Source organism: Dasypus novemcinctus, chromosome 1 (assembly GCF_030445035.2).
Source record: "Dasypus novemcinctus isolate mDasNov1 chromosome 1, mDasNov1.1.hap2, whole genome shotgun sequence".
In the NCBI taxonomy this organism is placed as follows: Eukaryota; Metazoa; Chordata; class Mammalia; order Cingulata; family Dasypodidae; genus Dasypus; species Dasypus novemcinctus.
Window position 1 is genome coordinate 204,964,527 of NC_080673.1, and position 25,385 is coordinate 204,989,911.

Below are 25,385 nucleotides of genomic sequence, written 5' to 3' on the forward strand. Positions count from 1 at the left end.
TGGGTGGCTGTGAAGAATAAAGAGTGCCAAAGACTTGTTTTTCCTGCTTTTAGATTATGCACAGACCGGTGGAATGTGGCTAATGGGAGTATTTAGAGAGAGAGGTGGAATACAGAGGGCTTAATTAAGAGCCGGAGAGAGTGTCAGATTTCAGTCCTGTGTTTGTGGGCTGTACCCACAAGGCTCTCATACTGAGATTTTGTTGTTACAACAAATGGCCTCGAAAAGTATTTCTCTCCCTGTTTGTTCTGATTAAGGAATACACTTCTCACTTCCCTTGGGAATTCATCGTACAATTTTAATTGTTCTTAAAACTAAAATTTTGAGTGGCCATATAGAATGTTTTCTGTCTCTCTTTCCATGTTCAGTCACAGATTCACTATTGAAACTGTTGATTTCAGTAATTCGTGATGGCCTGCTAATTATCAGAAAGGGTGGGTGTCCTTTTAAATCTTTAAGACATAAAAGTAAACTGTTCCCAGTTTGACTCCAGAAATTGTCCGAATGGTTGAAGTACCTGCTCGTGGGTCTTTACTTGCTGTCCGAGAGTTTCCAAAAGATACCTGCTTGCTGGCAAAGAAACACACATTGCTGACATATGGAAGTTCTCCCTGTATCTGGTCTTTTCTAGGTGCTCTTCACTATGTGGATCGAAGGACTTGGGGGTTATAGCCGTGTGTCGGCTCGTGCATGTGCATCAGCTTCACACCTAGATGCTTGCACCTTGCAGACTGCCTGAAGCGGGAGCTGTTGGAAGAGCGTTAGCGGTGCTTCCCAGGGAGCTCGGCCTTCCCCTCAGGGGCAGTGAGCTGCTGGTGCGGGCTGCTTGTTCTCTCACCACTTACTTTTGTCTGTGTCCTACCAGGCACCGTGTCAGGAGTGGGACACGTAGTGTTGGGGCTGGGCCTGCCCTGGCTTTCCAGGAGCTGCTGTCGGCTGTGCTGCCCAGGGGGGCAGCGGGGGGTTGGGTGGGGGCATGCTCCTTCGAGCCCGGGGGGCAGGCCACTGGAGAGAGGCGGGAGCGTGGTCATACATGCATTAGTCCTTCATTTTTGAGTAATTAAACCGTATGTGCGCTCTGCTTGTTCTGGGGAAAATTGGACAGTTCTCTCTGCACTTAGTTGCCAGCTGGTGTGACGGGGTTAGAATGTGGTGTCTGGTAGAGAACCACTCGGAGAGGCCCTGTTCGTGTCCCTCAGGTCGGGTGAGGTGTTACTCTGCCTTTGAAGCGCCCTGATTGCACCGAGCAAGGAGTGTTGACAGGTGCCTCCGGAAGGTGCTCGCTCTGGAAGTCCCCCGTGCCCCTTTGCAGTTCTTGTTTATGTCGTCTTTATTGCTCCAGGTGTCTAGGTTTTTTTCCTTAGTTTTATGTTTTCAGGATTTTTATTATGAGTCTAGTTAGTGTGTGTGTGTGTTTTCTTCATTTTCATTCTATTTGGGTTTCTTGGAGCTTCTTGGATCTGTTGTCTCTTGTCTTTCGGGAATTCTGGAAAATTGGCAGGTATCATTTCTTGAAATGTTTCTTTTTCCTCATTCTAATCCTTCTGGGACCCCTTCTACACACTTTCTAGTTTGATATTGTTCAGCAGCAATTAGAGGCACTTTTCTGGGTTTTTCTCCGATTTTTTCCCCCTTTGTGTTTCATTTTAGCTTTTTTTTTTAAACTGTCTTTTTTTAAAATTGAAACTTTAGCATTCATACCTGACCGTACATGAACAATAAGTGTATGGTAGAATTTGTGAGTTTACAAACCAACCAAGCATGTCATCCTACAGACTCCCAGACCTCTCCCCACCGCCGTACCTTGCACTGCAGTGAAACATTTGTCACAGATATGAAAATATCAAAATACCGCTCCTAGCTGTAGCCCATGTCTTACACTTGGCCTCTCCCCCCACCCACACGAGCACCCTGTTTTGGGGCTGCACACTTGTCGCAGTTCCCGAGAGGCCTCCTGCCTTTCGGCCGACCCCGGTCCTGGACGCACTAAGTTCCGGGTTTCCCTGGCGTCCCGTCTGCCGTGGGCCTGCCGGCGGAGCTCACCCGGTGCTGCTCAGGCGCCAGCGCTGCCTCTTGCCCCCGCAGCGGTTGATTCCCTGTCTGCTGATGTCCCTGTGTGTCCATGAGGCTGTGCTGATCACCAGCACCCGCCACGTGAGTTGTGGTGGTTTTAACGTCACTGCCAGTTCCGGGACCTCGGTCATCTGTGGGAGTCCTGCTGACGGCGTCATTGCTTCATGGTGGGTCATTCCTTCTCGCTTGTCTGTGAGTTTTGTGAGTTTTGATTGAACGCTGGGCCTCATCGTGTGTGGAAGAACTAGAGGCTGAGACGGGTACTGTTCGTGCCCGCACGTGAGCAGCCTCCTCTTTGGCGCGATCCTCAGGGTGGGGGCCGAGTGCCCCAGCGGGTGGCCGAGCAGGGTTTGGGCGCGTTGTTGGCGTTGCCAGTTCCTCATGCCTGCGGCTGCTGTCTCATAATCAGAGGGGGTGTTGGGGTGCGGGATGTCTTTCTCAGTGTTTTTGTCGCACCTTTAGCAGTCACAGCCCCTGCACACTTGAGCCACAGAGGGGTCTCTCCGTGCCCGTCCCCCTCCCCAGCTGGAGACACTGTCACCTGTTACCCTGGTGCTGGCTTGTTCTGGCAGGGTGGTCCTCCATTCCGGGACCCCCATCTTAGGCGGCCTGGAGAACTGGGGCCTCGGGGTGGTGCTTTCTTAGCACTGCTGCCTCTTTCCCCGTGGCAGGAAACCTCTGGAAGGGTCCTGGCAGGAGAAGGGTTCCTGTGGACACGCAGCAGTGACAGACTTGTGCTTTGTGTCTTTGCAGGGTGCTGCTGAGAGGCTCCCTCCTCCACAGGCCCAGGGGTCTTTGCCTCTGCTCCTCCTCCAGGAGCAGCAGGTCTTTGCAAGGCCCTGAGGGAGCCTGAGGGTTTTCTGCCTCCACCAGCACCAGCAGGCTTCTGGGGGAGCGGGTGGGCGCCAGGCCTGTCCTCCTGGGTGCCTGTGCCACTGCAGGGGCTGCTCCAGCCTCCTGCCCTGCCCCCATCCTTTCTCGTGAGACCCAGTAGACACCCGTGGAAGAGAGCCTGGGATTGGGTGTGGACGCCACTTGCACCCGGGCTCGCAGTTTGAGCCGTGCTCTCCCTCACCTGGCCGGTCTCTAAGGACGTGCTAGCACCTTGGCTGCCTTCTGCTTACTCACTCTTAGGGCCACTTCTTCCTGGTGTTCTGCCAAAGGCGAAACGGTCCCCATCCCCCTTCCTGTTGCTCCTTTGCACAGTTATGTTAAGCAGCGCGTTGTGACTATCATAAGGAGACAGCGCTCTAAGAGTTGCCGGCTCCGGAAGCCCTTTGTTTGCCATGCTGGGCTCTTCAGTGGGTGCCTCGTGCCTCGGGCGGTCCTGCTGGTGGTCCTGGGCAGCAGGCCTGGAGGGGCGGCGTGAGAGCAAGCAGCAGATCCAAGGGTGCTGCCGCGTGCGTGCTGTGGCTGGCCGCAGAGCCCTTGCTCCCGGCTGTGCCTCATTGCCTCGGTAGCCTGTGCGTGTTTGCCGACCACTGAGTCTTGCTTTTTGGTTATTCTTCTAGGAAGGTGCAGTCACCCCAAACGACGAGAACCTTTTCCCTGGTGTCGACTGGTTAATTGGCAACCATTCCGATGAACTTACGCCATGGATACCTGTCATTGCAGCCAGGTGATTGCGGCCACCACAGGGCATGGTGAATGCATGTCACATTCTGTCATCTCATCTCTGCTTTCCCAGACGGCAGCCACTTGCCACGCGTGGCCACTGGGCACCAGAGGTGTGGCTGGTTCAAGTCGTTGCCCTGGTAGAATATTGAACATACTGGGGTAAAGTTAAAATGAATTCCAACCTCCTTTTTTCATTTAAAGTTTTTGTTGTGGTACTGTATGTGCGATGTAACATTTCCCATTTTACCCACTTTCAAGTGTAAAATTCAGTGGTGGTGAGTACGTTCACTATGCTGTGCTGCCTTTACCACCGTCCATTGCTTTCTCCTTTTTAAAACATGGCTACTGGAAGTGTTAAACTACGTATGCGGCCCATGTTAGATTTCAGTTGGACAGTGCTGGACAAAACTGATTATTTCTGCAGTATTTACATCCAGTATCATAAGATGTTTATTTTTGCAAGTTTTTTTCCTGATAACAGGAGGGTCTGTCCTCATACGAACAGTCTGTCAATACACAGACCCTTTCGGCAACATTTGCCTCTTCATAGTAGGAGCTTTATGCATCTCTCAGAGATAGTTTGTGATTCTCTATGTAAAAGAGACTTCATCAGGAAGTGGGCTCTTTGCCACCTCTTGACATATAATTGCCACGTGTCCTTTATCTGAGGTTTTTGAACTATTTTAGCCCTCAAGGAAAAATATATGTCAAGGGTCAAGTCTCAGCATAGGCTTTATCGTCCCTCCCTCTGAAATTTCTTCCTCGTGGCTGAAATCTCAGTGTACTTCGGAAAGTGTTTTTTATCACAGCTGACAAAAGTGACTGCAATGGAAAATATTTGTTATAAAAATAGATTCATAGTTTATTGAAAAGATAGACTGTGCTGTAGTGTCTCTAGAAATGAAACTGGGGAAGAATGTAATTGTTACATGAGAAACAGCCAACCAGGAATGAGCTTTGATGTGATCCATTATCCCCACGGGGCTTCCGCCGCCTTGTGTTCAGTGCGTCCACTCAGTCTCCTCGGTGTCTGTGCTTTGTTCTTTCCAAGGTCCTCCTACTCTTGCCGCTTCTTTGTCCTCCCCTGCTGCTTCTTTGACTTCGTGGGAAAGTACCATCGGAGGCAAAGCGGAAAGACCCAGTACCGCGAGTACCTGGACTTCATTAAAGAAGTGGGGCTTACGTGTGGATTCCAAGTGCAAGAAGACTGCCTGCGCATTCCTTCAACCAAAAGGGTATGGCTGGTCCTTGTCCTCTGAGCCGTGTGAGCGTTTAGGTCGGAGTCCAAGGCCGTGCCCCGTGGTCACAAATGGTGTGGCGGTGTGTGAGGCTGGTGCTGCTTTGAGCGTCTCGGTCGATGCAGGTTCAGAGGGCTCGTTTTGTCAATACCATCTCCCCCTCTAGAGCGATTCTGGGACTCTCCCCTTCTCCCAAGACCCTTGCAGAGCCTTCCTTTCCTTTCCAGAAGGTCTGCACAGCCCGCGGGGAGCCCCTTCTTGGAGCTGCTCAGTCTTCTTGGGCAGTGGTTTCCAGCCGGGCTCTGCCGAGGACTCACTTGTCCAGGTGAACTCCAACTCCGCTTTCGGAAAGAGCAGCTGGTGGGAGCTGAAGTTGGTGAGGCTTGCTTTCCCAAGCTCAGAACAGCTCCACACTTTCTCTTTAAAGGCTCATTGACCCAGACTTACCTGAAAGGTAACTTGGATGACCACGAGGGCTGACACTGACCCTCAGGCGGCCTGCAGGGCAATGCGCACATTGTTCCTGTGACCCTGCCCGGTGGTCTGGGCAGGTCTCCCACTCCCCACTCGGGACTTGACACCATAGACAGTTGTGGGAAGGGCTTACGTTTTTTGCTTTAATTTTGCGCTAATTTTCTGGTTCCTTCTTTCACAAGACTCTGTGATTCTGGGATGCCTTCTTTATGAATAAACCCACCGTCCACATCACACAGCCTGATTGCTGGGCCTCATGTAAAGGGCCAGAGTCCACTCTGGGCCAGCTCTCCCCTGCCGCTTTGTCGCCGTGCACTCCTGGGCACCCTGCCCCACTCTTCACGCACACCCTTGCCTGTGAAACAGGGAGGGCAGCATCTGCTGTGGGGCGCGTCAGCGACCGCAGGGAGTGGTCCTGTGGCCCGGGACAGGTGGACGTGGGCCTTGTCAGCTGGGCCCTCTTTGTGATTGTGGTCAGTGCTGCTGTAGGACCCATCTCCATGGCCTTTGTGCTAGTCTCCTAAATGACCTTTATTTTAGTAAGTCATAGTCTTCTGAGGGTGGAGTGGGTTTTTGGGAACTGCTGAAGTTTGGGTCACCTCGGTGGGTAAGAGCACCCTGTGGTTGTGATTCTTGAGTTTTCCAGTCCCATCGACTAGCTGTTTGAAACCGTGAGCTCTCGCTTAATCCCTCTGAGCTTCAGTGTTCTCCTGAAGTGGTGTGGGCACTAAATGCAGTCGTGGAAGTGACCGTGTTTTGTAACTTCATTTATTTATTTTAGTTCTCCCCACCCCCTGAGATGGCTCCCTCATCTGTCTGCTTGTTGTTGTTTTTTTTTTATCCCCCCCATGGCTTTTTGTGTGCTGTCTGCTCTCTCTGTCCATTTGCTGTGCGTTCTTCTGTGTCTGTATTTATTTATTTCCCCTCCCCCCTTGCGGCTTGCTTGCTGTCTGCTCTCTGTGTCCAGTCGCTGCACGCTCTTCTGTGTTTTTGCTTGTCTCCCTTTTGTTGTTGTTGTTGTTGCGTCACCTTGCTGAGTCGGCTCTCTGCAGTATCCTGCGGGTTGGGTGGCTCTCCGCAGTGCGGGTGAGCAGCCTGCACAAGGAGGCCCTGGGACGCGAACAGTGGGCCTCCCATAACGTAGACGGGAACTCATCTGATTGAGCCAGAGCTGCTTCCCTCTTTTTTTTTTAAATTTTAATTAACATAAAAAAAAATAAGAGGTTCCCATATAACCCCCTCACTCCCCACTCCCCACCACATCATTTTTGTAAATTGTATTTATTTTAAAATATATACATCACAAAAAAACTGTTACACTAAACAACGTAAGCAATTCCTCTATACCCCCCAACCCCCCACCCCACTCCTCCCACACCAACAGGCTCCCTCATCATTGTGGCAGTCTCAGTCGCACTCTGTGAACACATTTTGGGGCACTGCTGCACTACACAGATAATAGTTTACCCTGTGTTCACATTCTCCCCCAGTACCTTCAGTGGGCTATGGCAGGATATATAAAGTCCAGCATCTGACCCTGCAATATCATTAAGGCAACTCAAAATCCCCAAAATAGCCCCACATCACATCTCTTCTACCCTCTCCCTGCCCGCAGCAACTACTGTGGCTACTTTCTCCACCTCGATGCTAAAATTTCTTCTATTACCCCTCGTTGTTTTTGCTTGTTGTTTTTGCTTGCCGTTTGTACTCATTGTGTTCGCTTGTTGAGGCACTGGGAACCGAACCCGGAACCTCCCATGTGGGAGGCGGTACCTAACGGCTTGAGCCACATCTGCTTCTTGCTCAGTGTGTCAGCTCGTTGCATCTGCTCATTGCATCAGCTTGTTGTGCCTGCTCGTCTTCTTTAGGAGGCACTGGGACTGAACCCAGGACCTCCCATGTGGGAGGTGGCACGCAACTGCTTGAGCCACATCCGCTCCCTAAGAAGCAGCATAGCTTTGCACAGTGGCAATATCGTAGCCAGTGTGATTTATCCAAGGCACGATTATTGCTAATTGAAAACTTTTTCCGGTACCCCAAGAAGTAGCACAGAGATAGTGGTGCTTAGTGTGGCCTACTAGCGCCAGGCTCTGCTCTGCGCCCAGTACAGAGAGGACAGCCCCAGCCCCAGCAGCACGTTTAGGAGGGCGTGGAGTTGGGGGTGAGCAGGGGGCGCTCCTGGTGCGACCTGGGCCTTTTCTTTCGTGCCTCATCATCTTGCTTTGCTGTTAAAGCCAAGAGGAAGGCAGAGGGCTGTGCCCAGGACGGCTGCGCTGGGATTAGCCGCTGCCCTCCCGGTGGCCCGGCCACGGGCATTTGGGTGACTGAGAAGGAAGGAAATCAGCAGGACATCAGCATGGGCGTGTGTGCTTTTTCACACACTGCTGGGGCTGCTGCCAGTCACCTCTCTCTGGCCAGGGTGGTAGAAGGACGTCTCGATTGTTTTATATCCCCCCCGAGATTGCCTTTAGGGTTCACGTGAGCATGTGGCTGTGGGGTGGCCAAGCAGGTCACATGGTCCCTTGACTAAGCGACACGGTGAAGGGAGAGCAGAGCCCGGCGTGGCTGGCAAGCTCAGGCAGCGCCAGCCCCTCACGTAGCCACGTCTTTCACTCCGGAAACGTTTGAGTGATGAGGTTTTTCGTGGGCTTTCTCTTAATTTTTTAAGTAATTTATACCAGTGTTAGTTTTAAAATAATGATTTCTATGATAGAATTGTAAGATTTCGGTGTAATTTGTACTCAAGGACAAGACATTAAAATATTTTGTCAGCCTACTAAGTAGTGGTCATGCTCTTTCAAATGCAGGTTTGCCTCGTTGGGAAGTCCAGAACATACCCGCCCGCGGCAGAAGCTTCCGTTGACGCACAGAGGAGTCAGTACCTTAACAGCAGGCAGGCCTGCCCTGCGGGCCCGCCGGGCGAGGACCCTCCCCGTGCTCTGCCCAGGGCCACGGACCCCGGTGCTGACCCCCAGGACTGGCACAGTGCCCTGGGCACCCGGTGCGAGGGTGTGCCTGAGGCCGGCGCTGGGTGTGCAGCGGGGGCCCAGGCCAGCGGGCCCTGGGTCCCCGGGTTTCAGCCCAGAGAACGCACTGAGCGCGTGAGGAACTGCGCCGCTCTCCCCCGAGACTTCATCGACCGCGTGGTTCTGCAGGTGGCAAACCTGCTGCTGGGAGGAGAGCCGTCGCACGCAGGAGGGGCTCCTCCGAGTGGGGCCTTGAGGCCCTGGAACCGCGGAGGTGAGCGGCCACGCCCAGGGGCAGCGGCCTGGCAGGGTCGGGGCGCGATGCCTCCGCAGCGGTCGAGCGTTCAGCGGGGTCGCCTGTAATCCTAGATGCATTTAGCCTGACTAGGCTGGGCCGGCGTTCGTTCTCCAAGTGTCCCTCGGGAGGGGGCCTTGGTGGGTGCTGCCGCCCTGCACCCGTCTGGGGGAGCCACCTCATGGTCCTCGCGGCTGGGAGATGTGCCTGGAGCTGGATTTAAGTTGACGTGGTCCCGCCCGCCGAAGGGCACGGGGTGTGAGTTGGAGAAGCGGAATCGACAGGGTCGTCAGCGTTCTGTTGTTTCGGGGGAATCCCGCTTTCCACAGAGAGCCTTTCCTTGGCGGAAGTCGCCCGCGAGCTGGACCGGGAGACGCTGGGGAGGTTGAAGAGGGCCTGCGGAGGCCTGCAGACTCTGCTGAGAAACAGCCACCAGGTGTTTGCAGGTAGGCCCCCGACCGCCGGTGGAGGCAGTTTCCTGTCCCCAGCCAGCGGGAGCCTGTTCTTACAAATTGGGCATCTTGTCGCTCCTAAACATCTTTTCAATGAATTTTTCACTCCAGAGTACTTCAGATGTGCAGAGAAGCCGTGCAAACAGTGCAGCACCCCTCATGCCTGCCCCCAGGCCCCCCGTCGCTGGCCCCGACCTCCACATGCCGCCGCTCCCTCTGCCCTCCTGTGTCTCCCAGCCCACGCTCAGGGGCCCTGCTCCCTGCCCTCTGGGCTGTGTCCCCTCGCGGGCAAAGCGCACAGCCAGAGGCCTGGACGCCGGGTCCTCGGTCACCCAGAGGACTCGGGGTGGGGTCATTGTGGCTTTGCAGACTGGAAGCCCCCAGGGCTGCAGGGCCAGGCACGGGACTGGTGGAGGAGAGAGCCCCTGCCTGGGAGCTGGGGCCTGGAGGCCCCCCTCAGCGGCTGGCCTGGGCTGGGGGTTCCCTGGTGAAACCTGCGCCGTGGGAGAGGCACCTCAGCCCTTCCCCTGCACGGGCGTTTTGTGCGTCCAGGGCCGGGGCTGCCCTCTTGTCGGTTCCTTCCCTCACGCCGCAGGCGGTGGGGCTGAGCGCAGCATGGCGTCCGTCTCTTCCTGTGTCCCTGTCCCAGGCAACGTGCCCTCCACTCTGCCTCGTGTGAAGCAGTGACCATCGCTTGAGCTGGGACTCCAAGGGAGGTCGGCTTGGCTGGTGGAGAAGACAGGGAAGCGTGTCCAGGTGGGGGGACAGCGTGTGCACAGGGCCTGGGTCAGGGAGGAGCTCGGAGATGGGGGCACAGCGGTGGGCATGGGGGCTGGGGGTGGGGCCCGTGGGGGCTCAGCCCCCGTGGCTGTGAGAAGCCTGGGCTGGTGGGCCTCCACTGGGCGGTTGGTGACATGAGTGCATTGGTAGGAGCTTACGTGGGCTCAGTCACACCCGGCTCTACCCTCTGTGTGAGCTTGGCCAGGGCCCCGCCCCCCAGCCATGGGGTGCCCACCCCCTCCTTGCTGGACAGGGAGGGTCTAGGGCAGTGCTGTGCTCAAGCCGCAGCTCGGCACATGCCCCGTGGTGGTCAGTGAGTAGACGGGATTTTTTTTTTGAGAAGGTATGAGTTAAAACAATCATGTCTGCTGTACAGGATTCCTATACATTGTCCCACAACCAACACTTTACGTTGTTGTGATGCATTTGTTACAAATGACGGAAGGACATTGCCGTGATACTACTGCCATCTGTAGTCCATGCCATGTTGGATTTGGTGTATTTGTCCCACAGAATGTCTTATTAGTAAGACCACGTATTAGTATTGTACATTGTGATGGTTCCGGAGAGAATGTTCTCCTGTTTGTACTGTTAAGCACAGTCCATCGTCCACCCCGAGGACCCCGGAGTCCCGTGCCTTGTACACTCTTCCCAAAGGGCACACGGAGTGGCTCAGTTTCCTGCAGCATAGTGCTGGCATTAGCCAGTCCATTTCAGAACGTTTTCATTACTCCAGAGGGAAGAATCCACACTCTCTTGGATCTCCCAGTTACTGGCCCTTAGCATTGATTAGCACCCTCTTTTCCACTGCTCTGAAAATATTACGGCATTACTAACTGCGGTCTGTGCGCTACATGCGTTGTTTTCCCGTGTGTCTACGTGCTAACACTTTGTAATAGAGGAATGCTGTGGATCTGCACTAGTAACCACAGCCCTCATCCACCACCACGGTCACTGTCGTGCCGTCCCTAGGTTAGCCTCCAGCTTCCTCAATAGATGCTAGCCTGCCCAGGCTGCCTCTTCCAGCCACAATCACATTCATGGGTCAGCGCATTAATTACACCACTGTGAAGTGTTACCAGTGACTCTAACCGTTCCCCATTTACAATTCCCCTTTTTAAACGTTCTGTGTACGTTCAGCATCTGCCCCCCCTGCTGAACCCACATTCTATCTCCTGGTAACCTGTACCCCGTAGTTTAATTCTGTCAGTTTACTTGTCATATTAAGTTCGTATTAGTGAGACCATACGATATTTGATCTTTTGGGTCTGGCTTATTTCATTCGACTTAATGTCCTCCAGGTTCATCCTGTCGTCATAGGCCTCCCCCGTTCGTCTCTCCTTAGGGCTGAATAGTATTCCACTGTGTGTGTAGACCGCATTTCGTTTATCCGTTCCTCGGTTGATGGGCACTTGGGTTGTTTCCATCTTTTAGCAACAGTGAATAATGCTGCTGTGAACATCAGTGGGCAAATGTCTGTTCCCATCCTTGCTTTCAGTCCGTCTGAATGCATTCCTAGTTGTGGGATTGCCAGATCATGTGCAGTTCTGTATTTAGCTTCTGAGGAAGCACCAGCTGATCTGCAGAGGCTGCACCGCTCTGCGTTCCCACCACCAGTGACAGTCCCCATTGCTCCACATCTCTCCAGCCCTTGCACTTTTTCACCTTTTTTAGTAATGGCCGTTCTGTAAGGCATGAAATGATATCTCATTGTCATTTTGTTCTGAATTTCCCTAATAGCTAGTGATATTGAGCATCATCCCATGTGCTTTTTGACCATTTATAATCCTTTGGAAAAAATTCTGTTCAGGTCTTTTGCCCATTTTTTGATTGTGTTGCTTGTCTTTTTACATTGAGTTGTATGATCTTTTCATATAACATGGAGATCAAATGCTTATTGGTTATGTAATTTTGAAAATTTTCTCCCAATGAGTAGGCTGCAATTTCACCTTAACAAAGTCATTTGAAGCACAAAAGTGTTCAGTTTTGAGGAGGTTCCATTTATCCACCTTTTTGTTGCATGTGGTTTGGGTATAAGGTTTAAGAAACCACTACCTACCTCAGGATCTTGAAGATGTTCCGCTACATTTTTCTTCTTGGAGTTTTATGGTTCTGGCTTTTTATGTTTAGGTCCTTGATCCATTTTGAGTTAATTTTTTGTACAAGGTGTGAGGTAGGGGTCCTCTTTCTTTCTTTTGTCTATGGCTGTCCAGTTCTCCCAGCGCCACTTGTTGAATAGACCGTTCTGGCCCAGCTGGGTGGGCTTGACAGCCTGGTCAAAAACCACCTGACCGTGGGTGTGGAGGTCCATTTCTGCATTCTCGATTTGGTTCCGCTGGTCAGTATGCCAGTGCTATGCTGTTTTTTTTTTTATCACCATCGCTAAGTAATGTGCTTTAAAGTCAGGAAGTGAGAGCAAGTCCTCCAATTCGGTTCTTTTTAAGACATTTTTGACTATTTGGAGTTCCTTACCCTTCTGAATACATTAGATAATTGGCTTTTCCCTTTCTATAAAAATAGACTGTTGGAACTTCTTTTGGGCTTCCATTGAATCTGCAAGTCAGTTTAGGTAGAAGTGACACCTTAACTCTATTTAGTCTTCCGGTCCATGAACGCGGAACGAGGTAGATATGATTTTGATGGCGCTTTCTATCACGGAAGGTTTCCTGGATGCTGGGTGTGGCCTGCTGTTGGGTGCCTCGTGTTGGCTGCTCCTTCCTGAGGAGGGTGGGGTGGGGACGGCGATGGCAGGCAGTCGACATCGTGTGTCATGGGAAGATGGGCCGAGAATGAGGACTGTGGAGAAGGCCAGGCCGGGCTGCCCACCTGCCCTTGGCCCCCGGCTCTGGGAGCATGGGCTCAGGTGAGGGCCTGGCACGGTGGTTCTCAGGAGCCCGCCTTCCCCGGCCCTCCCTGCCACCTCCCTCCCCTCCAACACCCAGCCTGTCTTGCAAGGCCCAGCCCAGGCTGCTCCGTCTTGTGGGGCCTTGAGCCCTGAGCCACCCGCAGCGCCTGCTTTGACGCTCAGCAGGTGCTGCTGGGGGCAGCACAAGTGGCCAGTGCGTGGGGGTGCACCTGCGGCCTGGGGTAGACAGCAGGTCTGAGCGACCCTCACCCACAAAGTGCCATCTGTGCGCAGGGCTAGTCACATGCAGGGGGGCAAAAGGCCGCGCCATCCCCAGGGGCCAGGCTCCCCTCCACCTGGGGCAGCCACTGTGGGGCGCACAGAGCTGGGCGCCAGGTTCCTGTGTGGGGTGCAGGCAGCTGCCCGGGCCCTGTGCTACCACTGAGCCTAGGGTGTGCGCGCACGCCAACTTGGGGCGGCCCGCACCCTCCACAGCCGCTCTGAGCTCTGGGGTGCCTGCACGGGGACACACGCTGCTCCACCCTGGGGGGCAGGGGTCACCCAATCACAAGCGGGCCGGCAGGCTCGGGCCCTGGGCTGGAAGTGACTCGTGCCGGAGCCCGCGCTTTGTTCCCTAGCGCTTTGGTGGGTTAGGATCCCATGGACCCAGAGGGCCTCTCGCCTTTTTGTTTTTCCAGTACTTTTTGTTTGGTCTCATTGCATTCGTCAGCCAAAGGGGTGCTGCTGCCGAATATCGGAAACTGGTTGGTTTTTATAAAGGGCATTTATTTGGGGTAGGAGCTTACAGATACCAGGCCATAAGCATAAGTTACTTCCCTCACCAAAGTCTATTTCCACATTTTGGAGCAAGATGGCTGCCGACGTCTGCCAGGGCGCAGGCTTCCTGGGTTCCTCTGGGCTCAGCGCCTCTGTTTCCTCCACAAGGTCATCTGTAGGCTATGAGGCTCTCTAGGCTTTGCCTCTCTCCACAAGATCAGCTGTAGACTGTCAGGTGAATGGCTCTGTCTCTCTCCCTAGGGTTTCTGCCAGGTCTAAGGAGCCGTCTCTATTCCTCTGTTTTCTCCTGGCTCAGGTCCTCTCTTCCTGGGGCTTGCTTCTCTTTCCTCTGCATGCTGACTTCTCGGGGCTCCAGCTCAAGACTTCAGCATCAGAAACCCTCCACTCTGTCCTTTGCCATGCCTTTTATCTGTGAGTCCCCACTCACCAAAGGGTGGGGACTTAATGCTCTACTGGCACAAGAGGTTTACATAATCAAGTAAATCTGTGAGTCCGGTATAACCTAATATGCCCCGAGGAGATCAGTTTACAAAGATAATCCAGTATTTCTTTTTTGGAACTTATCAATAATATTCAAACCACTACACTCATGAAACAGTATCCTTTCTTCCATGATGAATATGCATGTCTGCGATTGCTTTTCTGTGCCTTTCTCCTTGGGGGGCAGATGTATTTCTGGAAATACTGCTGCGTAGGAGGCTTGGGCGTGAGTTCCAGATAAACATTTCATTTCCAGTCATGCAAAAACTATGCACTGGCCCTGGGCCTTACCGTCTCTACACTCGGGCTTTCCGATTTTGTTTTAAATGAGAGCGGCTGGTTTCGAGAAATGTTAGTGAGTCAGGTTTCTAGAAGACATCGTTGGGCTAATGCTGACCCTTTCTGGGGGCTGGTCTCTCGCACCCTGCTCTCCCGGGGCCTGGTGCAGCCTGGCAAGAAGGCCTGGGGCTGCGGGGCGGGGGCGGCCAGCGCTGTGCCGAGCCCCTGACCCTGCCCGGCCCTGCACTGACTGAGCGGGAAGGGGCTGGGCCCCTCGAGAGGCCCCGGGCGCCGAGTCAGGCGGGCCCCGGGTGGCTCCTGCTCCCGGGCTCTGTCTGCCCCTCGCTGAGGGTCTGCTTTGCCAGGGGCCTCGCAGGCCTGGCCGGGCATCTCCCGCTGCCCCCCCACCAGCTGTGGCGGTTATTCCAGGCTGCGCCAGTAGGTGCTGCTGTCACAGCACCAAGTGGACCGTAAAAAAGTGTTCTTAACCTGAGGTTTCAGGTGAAGAAAACAAGCCCCAGCGAGAGCCTGGGGAGGCCACACGGGTGGGTGGGCTGGGGAGGTGTGAAAGGCTCGCGGGGCCCTTGGCAGGAGCTGCTTCCATCCCGGACAGCGAGCCTGCAGCCCTGGGCAGGGAGCGCCTCCTGGGGAGACCTCGGCCCTGGCTTCCAGAAGAGTGCAGAAGCGCCTGTCTGCTCGCGGGGAGCCAGTCCTCAGCTGCCCCCGGCCCGGGGCGGGTGGAAAGTGACGCCCCGACTCTAATTCACAGACGTCGTTCCCAGAAGGCAGCAGCCAGCGCTCATCAATGGGCCCTTGCTTCCCCCAGCCTGGCTGGCTGCGGCGGTGTGAGCGTCTCCAGTGGAACCAGGAGGGTTTGGTTGCCTTGGCCGTGCTCCACGTGGCCTTGGGGCTGCCCAAGACGAAGCGGCTGAGCGGCCTGGGGGTGCCTCTTCCAGCTGCCTCCACCCAGACCGCCTTCCTGCTTCAGGGAGGCAGCCCGGACGTGGGGCCAAGGCTGTCGGCCTGAGGCCGGGCCCCGGCCCCTGGTCCCCTCCCCTTCCCTCCTCTCCCTTCCCCTCTGTGCAGCGGGCGCAGCGCCCACCCGCAGCCTCCTGACCCCCATGCCTCCCTCGCATCCCAGAACAGCCGCGCTGCCGCCCCTGGAGCGGCGTGTTTGGCCCCGGCCTGCACAGGAGACTCGGTGTACAGGCTCGAAGGGGGTCTGGCGGTGGAGACGCTCCAGCCCCGCACACACGCACACATGGCCTGGCCCTGGCCGGCAGCCTCACGCTGCCTGGAGGCGACCCTTCCCTCCACCGCCCTCCTCGTCTTCCGTTTGGGAACCTTAAAACCAGTCCGAGACGGGGAGGGCAGGAGCACAAGTGGTTTCTGGAGTTTTGCCCCAAATCAAGGACCTCCTGGGCCTTGGACCTTCCCTTTCCCTCCGTGACCTCAGCCCGTGGCCACGGCTCCACTCTGCTTGCCCCGCCGGTTCCCGCCGCCTGGAGGCCCCCGCTGGCCCTCAGCCCGCCTCCCCCACCGCTGCCGGCCCTCGGCCCGCCTCCCACATCCCTGCCAGGCCCCCTGCCAGCCCTCAGCTCGCCTCCCACGCCCCTGCCAAGCCCCCCGCCGGCCCTCAGCCCGCCTCCCCCACCGCTGCCGGCCCTCGGCCCGCCTCCCACATCCCTGCCAGGCCCCCTGCCAGCCCTCAGCCCGCCTCCCACGCCCCTGCCAAGCCCCCCGCCAGCCCTCAGCCCGCCTCCCACACCCCTGCCGAGCCCCCCGCCGGCCCTCAGCCTGCCTCCCCCACCGCTGCCGGCCCTCGGCCCGCCTCCCACATCCCTGCCAGGCCCCCTGCCAGTCCTCAGCTCGCCTCCCACGCCCCTGCCAAGCCCCCCGCCGGCCCTCAGCCCGCCTCCCCCACCGCTGCCGGCCCTCGGCCCGCCTCCCACATCCCTGCCAGGCCCCCTGCCAGCCCTCAGCCTGCCTCCCACGCCCCTGCTGAGCCCCCCGCCGGCCCTCCGCCCACCTCCCATGCCCCTGCTGGCCCTTAGCTCGCCTCCCCTGCTGCCTGGAGTCCCCTGCTAGCCCTCTGCCCGCCTCCCATGCCCCTGCCAAGCCCCGTGCCGGCCCTCCGACCCCCTCCCCTGCCGAGCCCCCTGCCAGCCCTCAGCCCACCTCCCGCACCCCTGCCAGCCCTCAGCCCACCTCTCGCACCCCTGCCAGCCCTCAGCCCACCTCCCGCACCCCTGCCAGCCCTCAGCCCGCCTCCCGCACCCCTGCCGGCCCTCAGCCTGCCTCCCCCGGCCCTGCCGGGCCCCCTGCCGGCCTTCGGCCCACCTCCCCCGCCCCTGCCGGGCCCCCTGCCAGCCCTCAGCCCGCCTCCCACGCCCCTGCCGAGCCCCCTGCTGGCCCTCAGCCTGCCTTCCCTGCCCTGCTGGCCCCACTCGGCTCCCTCCCCTTGTCCGGCCTGTGCCCAGGTGCTCGAGCTCAGGTGGGCGCACACCCACCTCCCCAAGGGCCCCCTCACGGCCGGGGGCTGAGCCGCTCACAGGAGCCCCCGCGGCCCCAGCCCCTGCCCCGCTTGCCACCTCTTCCCAGCACGGCTTCTTGAAAGCTGTCCAGGCCGGCTCTCTTGATCTTCTCTTCTCAAAAGTGTTTATTTTGAGAGAATGCAGCCATGCAAAATGGAAGAGCGGCGTGTCTTGAGCCCAGAGCAGCCTGCTTTCATCTGAGCCCCTCCTGCTGGCCCCATGCTGCTCTAAAGCAAATTCCTGGAGGACCACATTGTACTCCCCGAAAGAGCAAAACTGCACCCCATTTCCACACCAGGAACCCCCTGCAGGGGCCCGTCCCGTGCCCCTTGCCCCCAACTCCTCAAGACTTTGTTTCTGTACATTTGTTGCCTTTTTTTTTTTTTAAGAAAAGTTGTGAGTTTACTGTAAAATCCTGCATAAAACCCAGGGTTCCCCTACCCCCCTGTCTTATTAGCATCTTGCATTAGTATGATGCCTTTGTTAGAACTGATAAAAGCACATTTTAAAGGCTGGACTATTAACTCTAGTCCAGGGTTTATTTTAGTGTTCACTGTTGGGTGTCATGTAGTCCCATGTTTGTTTTCTTAAATTTTTTTTCTGGTAACGTGTGCAACCTGTAACTTCCCTTTTAACCACATTCAAGTGTATCATCCTTTGCTCCTAGGGACATGCCCAGTCGTGCTGCCGTCACCGCCCTCTGTCCCCACGGTTTCCAGGGAGCGAGGGGCACTCGATCTGATGGGCATCCCTTATAGGCTGCGCCTTGTTCTCCTCTTGCAGCTCTCAGAGCTCTCTCCTGTCCTCTGCTGTGACGTGGGGCCTAGACGGGGTGGGGCCCGTGTGTCGTCACGCTTATCCTGTTTGTTGTTCTCTGGGCTTCTTGGATGTGCGTGTTCCCCTTTTGCAGAGTTGGGGACTCAGTCTGCCACTAGTTTGACTCTTCCTTCTCTCCTTTCTTCTGTCTTGGCGTGCTTGATGGTGCCCCACAGGTGTCAGAGACTCTTTACTTTCCATAGCTCTTTTTCCTGTCTTCTCTGTCTCACTCCAGTTGTCTTCAGGTTTGCTCATCTTTTCCTCCGCCAGCTGCAGCGTGCTGTTGAAACCCTCCTGGGAATTTTTCATTTCGGTTCTTGTGGTCTTCCCCTCCAGTTCGGTTCCTTTTAAAATTTCTACCTCCTGCTGAGATTCTCATATTGTTAGTTTGTCGTTTTCTGGATATCCTCGAGTTCTTTCTCTGTGTTTTCCTTCATCCCCCGAGTGTATTGAAGGTGGTTTAAAGTTTCCTGTCAGGTGTGTGCAGCCTGGTCGTCTTTGATGCTCCCTGGACTTGTGCTCACTCGCTGGGGGCGCCATCAGTGCCTGCTCCTGTTTGTCCTATAGTCTTTGTTTCACACTGTTTATTTCAGTGTTTCAGAATGTTAACGTGGGTTGACCCGAGATAGACATCTGTTTCTTGAGTTTGTATCAAGATTTTCTTGAGTGTCAGGAGCTCGCAAAAGGAGGCACACGTGAGCACAAGACGCCTTTCTGTCTTTGCGAACAGGCGAGGCGATGGCCGGGGCGCTCTCCCGCTCGGTGCAGGACCCTGGAGGGGTCGTGCCTGCCAGCGGCCTTAGGAGGGGAGTGCCCCCTCTGCTCCCAGGAAACGGACCTCCCGGTCTCCCTGCAGTTTCTGTGCGGGCTCAGAGCATGGAAGCCTTTGCCCCAGGCCTCAGGTCCCAGGCCACTGACGCTGTGCTTCCTCCTCGGCTTTCACTGCCGCAGGCTGCCTTTGCCAGAGAGGAGTGTCCAAGCCAGCCTTTCAGCTGCAGCAAGGCCAGGGACCTGCGAAGGGAGCTGGGCCAGCGCCCAGTGCTCCTGGGAGGGGCCAGGGAGGGGCCAGGACCCCCCCTCTCACTCTGAGCTGCACCTTCTTGTTGTGACACCTGCCCAGCAAGTGCAGCTCCAAGGACGGGCACCGCTTTACGTCCCCTCCCCTGCCCATGCCCCGGGGTGAGGTTGGGAGAGTGACAGCCTCGGGGGGCCCAGCGCTCTCCAGCAGCTGATGACAAGCAGTGAGCAGTGCTCAGGCTCCGCGCCCCGGATCCTGGCGCCTGAGTCTCTGGGCCCCGCTCTGGCACAGCGGCTGCGCCGGCATCTTCCCGTGCCTGCCGCGAGGCTGGGGCGGGCGGTGGTTGCCGCCATGTGGAGAGTAGTTCGGTGGTCTCTGTCCTGCAGCCAACCTGCCCCTTCTCGCTCCTCCCTGGGGCTGCGGTGTTGTAGTGGCTGTGGGCTCTGGAGTTTCCAGGAGTTGCTGCAGACAGCTCGTGCCTGTTAACGTGCCCGCGGTGGCCAGCCTCCTGCAGCTTCCTGCCCGCCGCCGCCTCTCGGCCCTCTGCCCACCCCAGCGGGTGACCGACGGGTCAGTCACTTTCACTCTGGAGCGCCCCCCCGGGCCTGCTGGTTGGAGAGGCAGGCCGTTTGTCCTGCAGCTCCCGCTGTCTGGCCTGGCCGGCGGCACCCTGGGTGCCTTTCGTGCCTGAGCCCCCTCTGGCCCTACTTGCGCCCAGCAAGGCGTCAGGAAGCGCCTCGCGGGTGCTGACTCCCGGAAGTGCGCCGCTTGCCCGCGGCCCGGGCTCCCCACTCCACTGGGCTTCTAGGCGCAGCCCCGCCGCCCCTCCTCACCGCCCTGCGTGCCGGTGCTGGCAGCTCTGGGCCAGGCCTCACCCCCATTCCCCTCCCCGCTTCGAGGGGTCCCACCCCCAGTGTGTGCTGTGGCCTCCCAACTGCCCGGGTGCTGGACGCACATTCCCGCGGCAGCCCTGCTCACGGGGAAGCCGGCCTCGCTCGCGCCCCGTGTCCACACACTCTCCGTCCCCCGCCTGCGCCTTCGCGCCCGCCCAGTGGTGGCCCACAGCCAGGTGCTGAGGACGGCGCAGAGGGCTCGGCCCGCCTGCCCGCCGCATGGAGCCCACCAGCAGGCCCTTGGCTCCACCCTCGGCGCGGCCACACACGACCACTCCTGCCACCGTCCTGTCTCCACCTTCCTTTACCTGCATCACCACAGCCGGTCCCTACCTGCCGCCCCCTCCAGTGCCACAGCGTCAAGACCAGGGTCCATGAGGCCGGCCCCACAGCCCCCTGAATTGTCGTTCCCCTCCCTCAGCTCCGACCCGTGCGTCCCAGGGCCCTTGGACGTGCACCTGCTGCCTCCTTGGCCTGCAGTGCCCCCTGTCCCCTCGGCGAGGCCTCCTGACCCCGCAGGCCCCTCGCCCTGTCCTGGAGCGGCTCGCTGAGGCTGCGGGCCTCGGCCTGGCTCCCCGCCATGTCCCCAGCTCCCGTCCCTGCCCTCCGCGCCCTGGATGCTCAGCGGGCGCGTCGAGTCGGTGGACGCTGAGGGTAACCTGCGGCCGCATCTCCCATGTCCTTCGCAGTTGTGAATGGGCGCGTTCGCATCCGCGACTGGAGAGAGGAGGCGCCCCCGGGGCGGCCGCAGCCGGAGGCCAAGCGGAGGCCGTCGCCTGGCGCGTTCAAGACCCGCGTCTGCTGGTTCTTCTCCCACCACCCTGACGGCTGCGCCCTGCCCTCCGATCGCTGCCCGTTTGCCCACGGGCCCGGGGAGCTGCGGCCGTCCCAGAGCACCAAGCGGAGGAGGCAGCTGCCGTGACCTGTCCACCGGGGCCCAGGCGGAGTTGGCACTGCCGGGTTCTGCCGCTTCTACCTGCCTTTCTCCAGATGTTCATGGAAATATAACCAGATTCCAGAAAGTACAGAAACTGGAGGTGCCGAGTTCACTCCCGAACCCCGCGCAGGGCCAGCTCTGCCTTCGCTGGAGGCCGTGGTCAGGCGTGGGCAGCATCCCGAGAGCAGGCGCAGCCTAGCGCCAGCGTGTGCGGCTCAGGAAGGCGCAGTGCTCGCCCTGCCCCGTGGGAGACCTGAGGAGCCCCCCGCAGGCCCTCGCGGGGCCCCCTGCCTCGCTGGCGCCAGGCTCTGGGAACGGGGCAGGGCTGCCGGCCACTCCTGCCTCGCACACGCCTCGCACGCGCCTCGCACGCGCCTCGCACTGCTCTGGGAATCCAGCTGCTCCAGGTGTTAGTCACCAGATTAAATTTTTTAAAAAGTTGTCGAGGTTATTTTTGGAATTATAAAGAGGAAAATGAAGTAAAATAATGGCTCAGTCTCCTTGCTTAGGTAACCTTAGGTGACGTTAAAGAAACCCTAAGTAATCCGTGTGAAAGGCCACAAAATGCGAATATTACAGAAATATTCTCCCCTAGGCCCTCTACTCAGGGCAACATCCTTCCGGGAAAGAATGTCCTGATATGTTGCTGTTTAAAACACTTGCACCGTTCTACGCAGGAGGTCACGGGTGCTGGCGTCAGCCCTGAGTGTCCCGGCCTGCTCCGTGGCCCGCCCCTTCTCGGAGGCGGCTGTGTGGGCGTCGCGGTGCCCTGCCGGCGCCAGGCGCTGTGCCAGGTGAGCGTGGGGAGGAGAGAGCATGGCAGGGGTGACCCGGCTGCCCGGCCTGGCCCCCGGCTCCTAGAGCCTCCCGCTTCTGGGTGGCTTCCCAGCAGGGAGTCCCGGCTCCTGGCTTTGGAGGCGGGGAGGCTGGCGTCCTCTGGGGTGGTGGTTGCTGGCCGGCCGGCAGGCTCTGGGCTCTGGACCTGCCCCCTCCGCAGTGCCCGCGGCGGCGTCCTCTCTGGTGGGCTCCGTTGCCCTCCTGCTTCTGGCTGCTCCCCGTGGCGTTCCCTGAAAGGCCTTGGAGGACAGACCACCCGGCGCAGGGGCCATGGCGCCACGAAGCGGCCTCGGGAGGCCCTGCTCGGCAGCGGCTTGTCGCGCCAGCCCGTCGTGGCGTCTGCGCAGCTGTAGCGCACTGAGGCGCCCACCCACACCTCCCTTGTCCTGCAGGCAGTCTCGGTTACCCGGGGCCAGCCGTGCCAGTGCCCTTGGCCCGCTTGGTCGGCCTGCAGGCGGCGCAGCTCTGGCCAGCGAGGCTCACGGTGGGGGCGGGCCTGGCCCGGTGTTTCCTTGCTGGTAAAGTGACGTGCCCGAGGCACGCCCTGCTCTGCTGTGGAGCGCCATCTGCAGGGGGCACCTGCGTGCAAAGGCCGTGGGTGCAGGTGGGGGCAGCCCACGAGCCACACACAGGGTGGCCAGGAAGAGGCCGGAGAGAGCCCGGAGCACACGTGTGCAGTCTGTGCCACGGAAAGTGGAAGCAGGGCCCCGGGGGAGGAGACGCCGAGGCTCCGGGTGACGCGTGCGGGGAAGGGCATCCCAGCAGGGGGGCAGCCCGGCCAAGGCCTGGGCTCTGGGCACGGCTGCCTCCCTGGAGAGGTCCCCATTCTCATGGCCAGAATTCCGTGTCCGGGAGGACTGTCCTGCCTGCCCCGGCCGCCCCAACCCCCAGGGCCGACGGCTGCTGCCCCCACAGGCCCAGCAGGCAGGAGGGAAGGGGTCGGGTGGGCCCTCGCCTGGCTCAGCCTTGGGGTCCACAGCCCCCCGTGCTGTGGTCACTCAGTGAGTGTTCATCTGACAAGCTCCCGAGAGAAGCCCCCTCCCAGGGGAAGGTCCGCTCGCCTGGTGTCCCTCTGGAGCGGCTCTGCCACTCAAGGTGCTCACCAGACCTGCCGTGTGTTGTGACGGTGAGGTCCACGTGTCAGTGGGCTAGCCGTGGTGTCCGGTTGGCCGGTCCAGCGGCGCTGGCCTGGTGGTGGTGGGAGGATAGTTCATGGGTCTCAGTCCTCCGTCAGCCGATGTCCCTGCGGGTGCCGTCTACAGCCCCCAGCGGAGGTCGCTGCAGCAGTGAGGGACTGTCCTTGCCCACTCGCAGAGACCTTCCAGCAAGACCCGCGGCTCCCGGGTGTTTTCTGCAGCCAGCCCGGGGAGCGCCCCCCCTCACGGGAGTGGCCAGCGTGCGGCCTGCCCTGCAGGAGGCCGTCGCCGGTCCCCGAGCCGCACATGCTGGTCCTCTCGTGCACGGTCATCCGCTGTAAGGCCTCCTGGCAGTCCTGTCTCTGGAGAGCCTGGCCCCTGCCGACCTCAAGCTGGGGGACTTCGTCAACTCGGTGGACTTCCGTGGCCTCCAGTGACCCTGCCCTTGAGCACACTCGAGAACAAGCCAGGTGAGGGGCTGGGGCGGCCATTCAGACACGCATGTCCTCACCGCCTGCGGGACCCTGGGCCGCGGCGTGTCCTCTCCCGGGCCCTGCGCCGGCTGAACGCCCCTGTCCTCTCCAGCCAGCGCCCGCGCCCCGCTGTGGCTCCACTGAGGCCGTGCCAGATGCTTCTCCGTCCAGAGCAGTGAGGATCCGAGTGGTCAACGCCCTTACGTGGCGTGGCGCACCACAGCACCGGCTGCTCGTCGGGAGTGCGGGCCGGTGGGGCTAGGCGCTGCCCACTTTCCCTCTGCTAGGACTGCGGGAAGCCCAGAAGCCAGCGCTGCCGTCAGTCCTGCGGGGCCAGGCGCCTTGCAGTTCTCGTGAACCCACCCCTGGGAGGTGTCCACTGTGCCTCTGATTGTGTGTCTGATTCGTTTTTAGGAGGTACCAGGGATTGAACCTGGGACCTTGTATGTACGAAGCAGGCGCTCAACCCCTGAGCTATGCTGCCCCCTCTGGTTGTGTTTTAACCTGTCCTTTCCCTTCATCGTTTTGCCCAGCTCCATCCCGTATGGAAACACTGATGGTGTAAGATCCCGAGTGACAGCAGCAGCCCTGCAGGGTCCTGAGGACGGGCCGCAGCCCCCCGCCCGGCTTGGCCTCCGCTCCGGGGCCTTGGCCTGTCTCAGAGCTCCTAGCCTCAGTGGTACCGTCTGCACAGTGGGCCCAGGGGGAACGTGCTCCCGGGGCTCTGGGGGAAACGAGTGCGATGGACTCCGGGACACGTGCTCCCAGCCCGGGCTGTGTGAGCAGCGGGACGTGCTTTTTAAAATGCGTATTGTTTTTATTTTGCTTCTTTGCGGGCAGAGGCGGGAGGAGTGCGCAGGACCAGCAGGTGGCGCCAGGGGAGTCCAGATTTTCCTTGTTCAAGGGAGGGAAAGGCCCCCGGCAGCCCGAGCCCTGCGCTGCCCGCAGGTGCTGAGCTGCTGGGGGGTCCGGCCTGGGCCTGCCGCGGGGAGGGGGTGGCTTCTTCAGCTCCAAAGGGCAGACCCACCAGGACCCTTCGCTCCAGTCTGCGCCCCGGGCAGGGAGGGTGACCGACAGCGGCTCCCATGGCGGGGAGACCCCCACCCCATTTCCTGCCCCCCAGGTGCGGGGCTGCCTCGGTTTGCCTGGAGGTTCTTTCCTGGGTCTCCTCCCAGGACTGGGTGCAGAGGCCGAGCCGGGCCCTGGAGTGGGCAGTCGGGGGGCGCAGGGCGCAGGCGTGGCAGCGGATGACCGCGGATGCTCTGCCCGTCAGGAGGGTCCTCCAAGGGCCGGGGGTCTTGGAGCCTCTTAGTGGGGGGCCAGGAAGAGGCCTGGATGACAGCCCTGCCCAGGGTGGCTGGGGGGCGTAGGGGCTTTACTCTGGGGGGAAGATGGCCCCCGGGGCCTGGCGGCCTCAGCTGGAGCATGGGGCACACCTGCTCTGCGTCTCCCTCGAGGTGAAACCACATCCAACAGGTGGATGAGATGGGTGGGGGTGGGGGTGGGCAGACTCCTGCTCAGTCCACGTAGGAAGGAAAATTCGTGCTCAATCCACGATCCAACGAGATGGAACTCCTACCTTGGGTAGTGAGCCTCCCATCGCTAGAGGTGTGCAGGCGAGCACCGTGTGACTGTAGCAGGGATGCTGGGGTGGGTTCCTGTTGGTGTGGGGGGCATGGACCCCATCATTTCTAAAGCTCCTTCTGGGGGTCTGTCTAAGAACGGGACTAACGGCAGTGCCCTGGCTCCGGGGGCCCTGAGGATTGGGGCGCCTCCTTGCGTGGCGGCACCGTGTCCAGGGCCTTGGAAAGTCGCAGTCTGCCACGGCTACACCAGGACCACGTTGCTGGGGCCCCCGTGGCCGCCGACCCCGCGGAGGCCCGGCCGGTTGGCAGGAGAGCAGCGCCCGCGCCCCTCCCAGCGTCCCTCACTCCCTCGAGTTTTGTCCTGCCAGAGCCTTCGCTGCCTTCCTTGTCTGCAGGGTGGAGGGGCGGGGGCCAGTGAGAGACCCTGTAAAGGGCCCCCCATTCGGGTCTGACGCCCCGCCATGCCCACCAGCCCGTCACTCCTGCCTGCTGTGCCTCCGTGGCCCCCACTGTCGCCGGGGAAAGTCTGAGCCCCTAGCCCCCCACCTCAAGAACCTCGATTCTCCCTGGACCCCGCCCGGCTCACCCTGCAGCCCCAGGGCCCCAGGAGCTGCCGTCCCCCGAGTCCGCCTCCTGCGGGCAGCCCTCCAGTCTGCTCGGCCTTCCAAGCGCCCTCAGGGCTCCACCAGGCCCCCTGGCCCCAGCCCCGGCACCCACGCGTGTGCTTGGCTGACTCGGATCGTGGGCCCGTCCAGGGCTGGGCAAGGCCAGGCGGCCCGGAGGGTCCCCCAGCATCTGTGGGGGCGGCAGAGCAGCAGCGCTGGGAGTGGGGTTCAGGCGGGGGGGCGGAGCAGCTGC

At 59.1% G+C, this 25,385-nt stretch overlaps 1 protein-coding gene and 1 pseudogene across 1 annotated transcript in view; both read left to right on the top strand.

The window, feature by feature from the left end:
- The window catches only part of TRMT44 (tRNA methyltransferase 44 homolog), a 34,697-nt gene extending 13,714 nt beyond the window's left edge, over window positions 1-20,983 (top strand). The window contains exons 7-11 of the mRNA XM_004459506.3: window positions 3,585-3,691; window positions 4,742-4,925; window positions 8,210-8,642; window positions 8,993-9,109; window positions 20,248-20,983. Coding sequence (XP_004459563.2) covers window positions 3,585-3,691; window positions 4,742-4,925; window positions 8,210-8,642; window positions 8,993-9,109; window positions 20,248-20,480 — 1,074 coding nt within the window. The 3' untranslated portion in view covers window positions 20,481-20,983. The remainder of the gene's footprint in view (window positions 1-3,584; window positions 3,692-4,741; window positions 4,926-8,209; window positions 8,643-8,992; window positions 9,110-20,247) is intronic.
- On the top strand, window positions 7,357-7,440 carry LOC111764398 (U4 spliceosomal RNA; annotated as a pseudogene).
- Window positions 20,984-25,385: the final 4,402 nt, after the last annotated feature.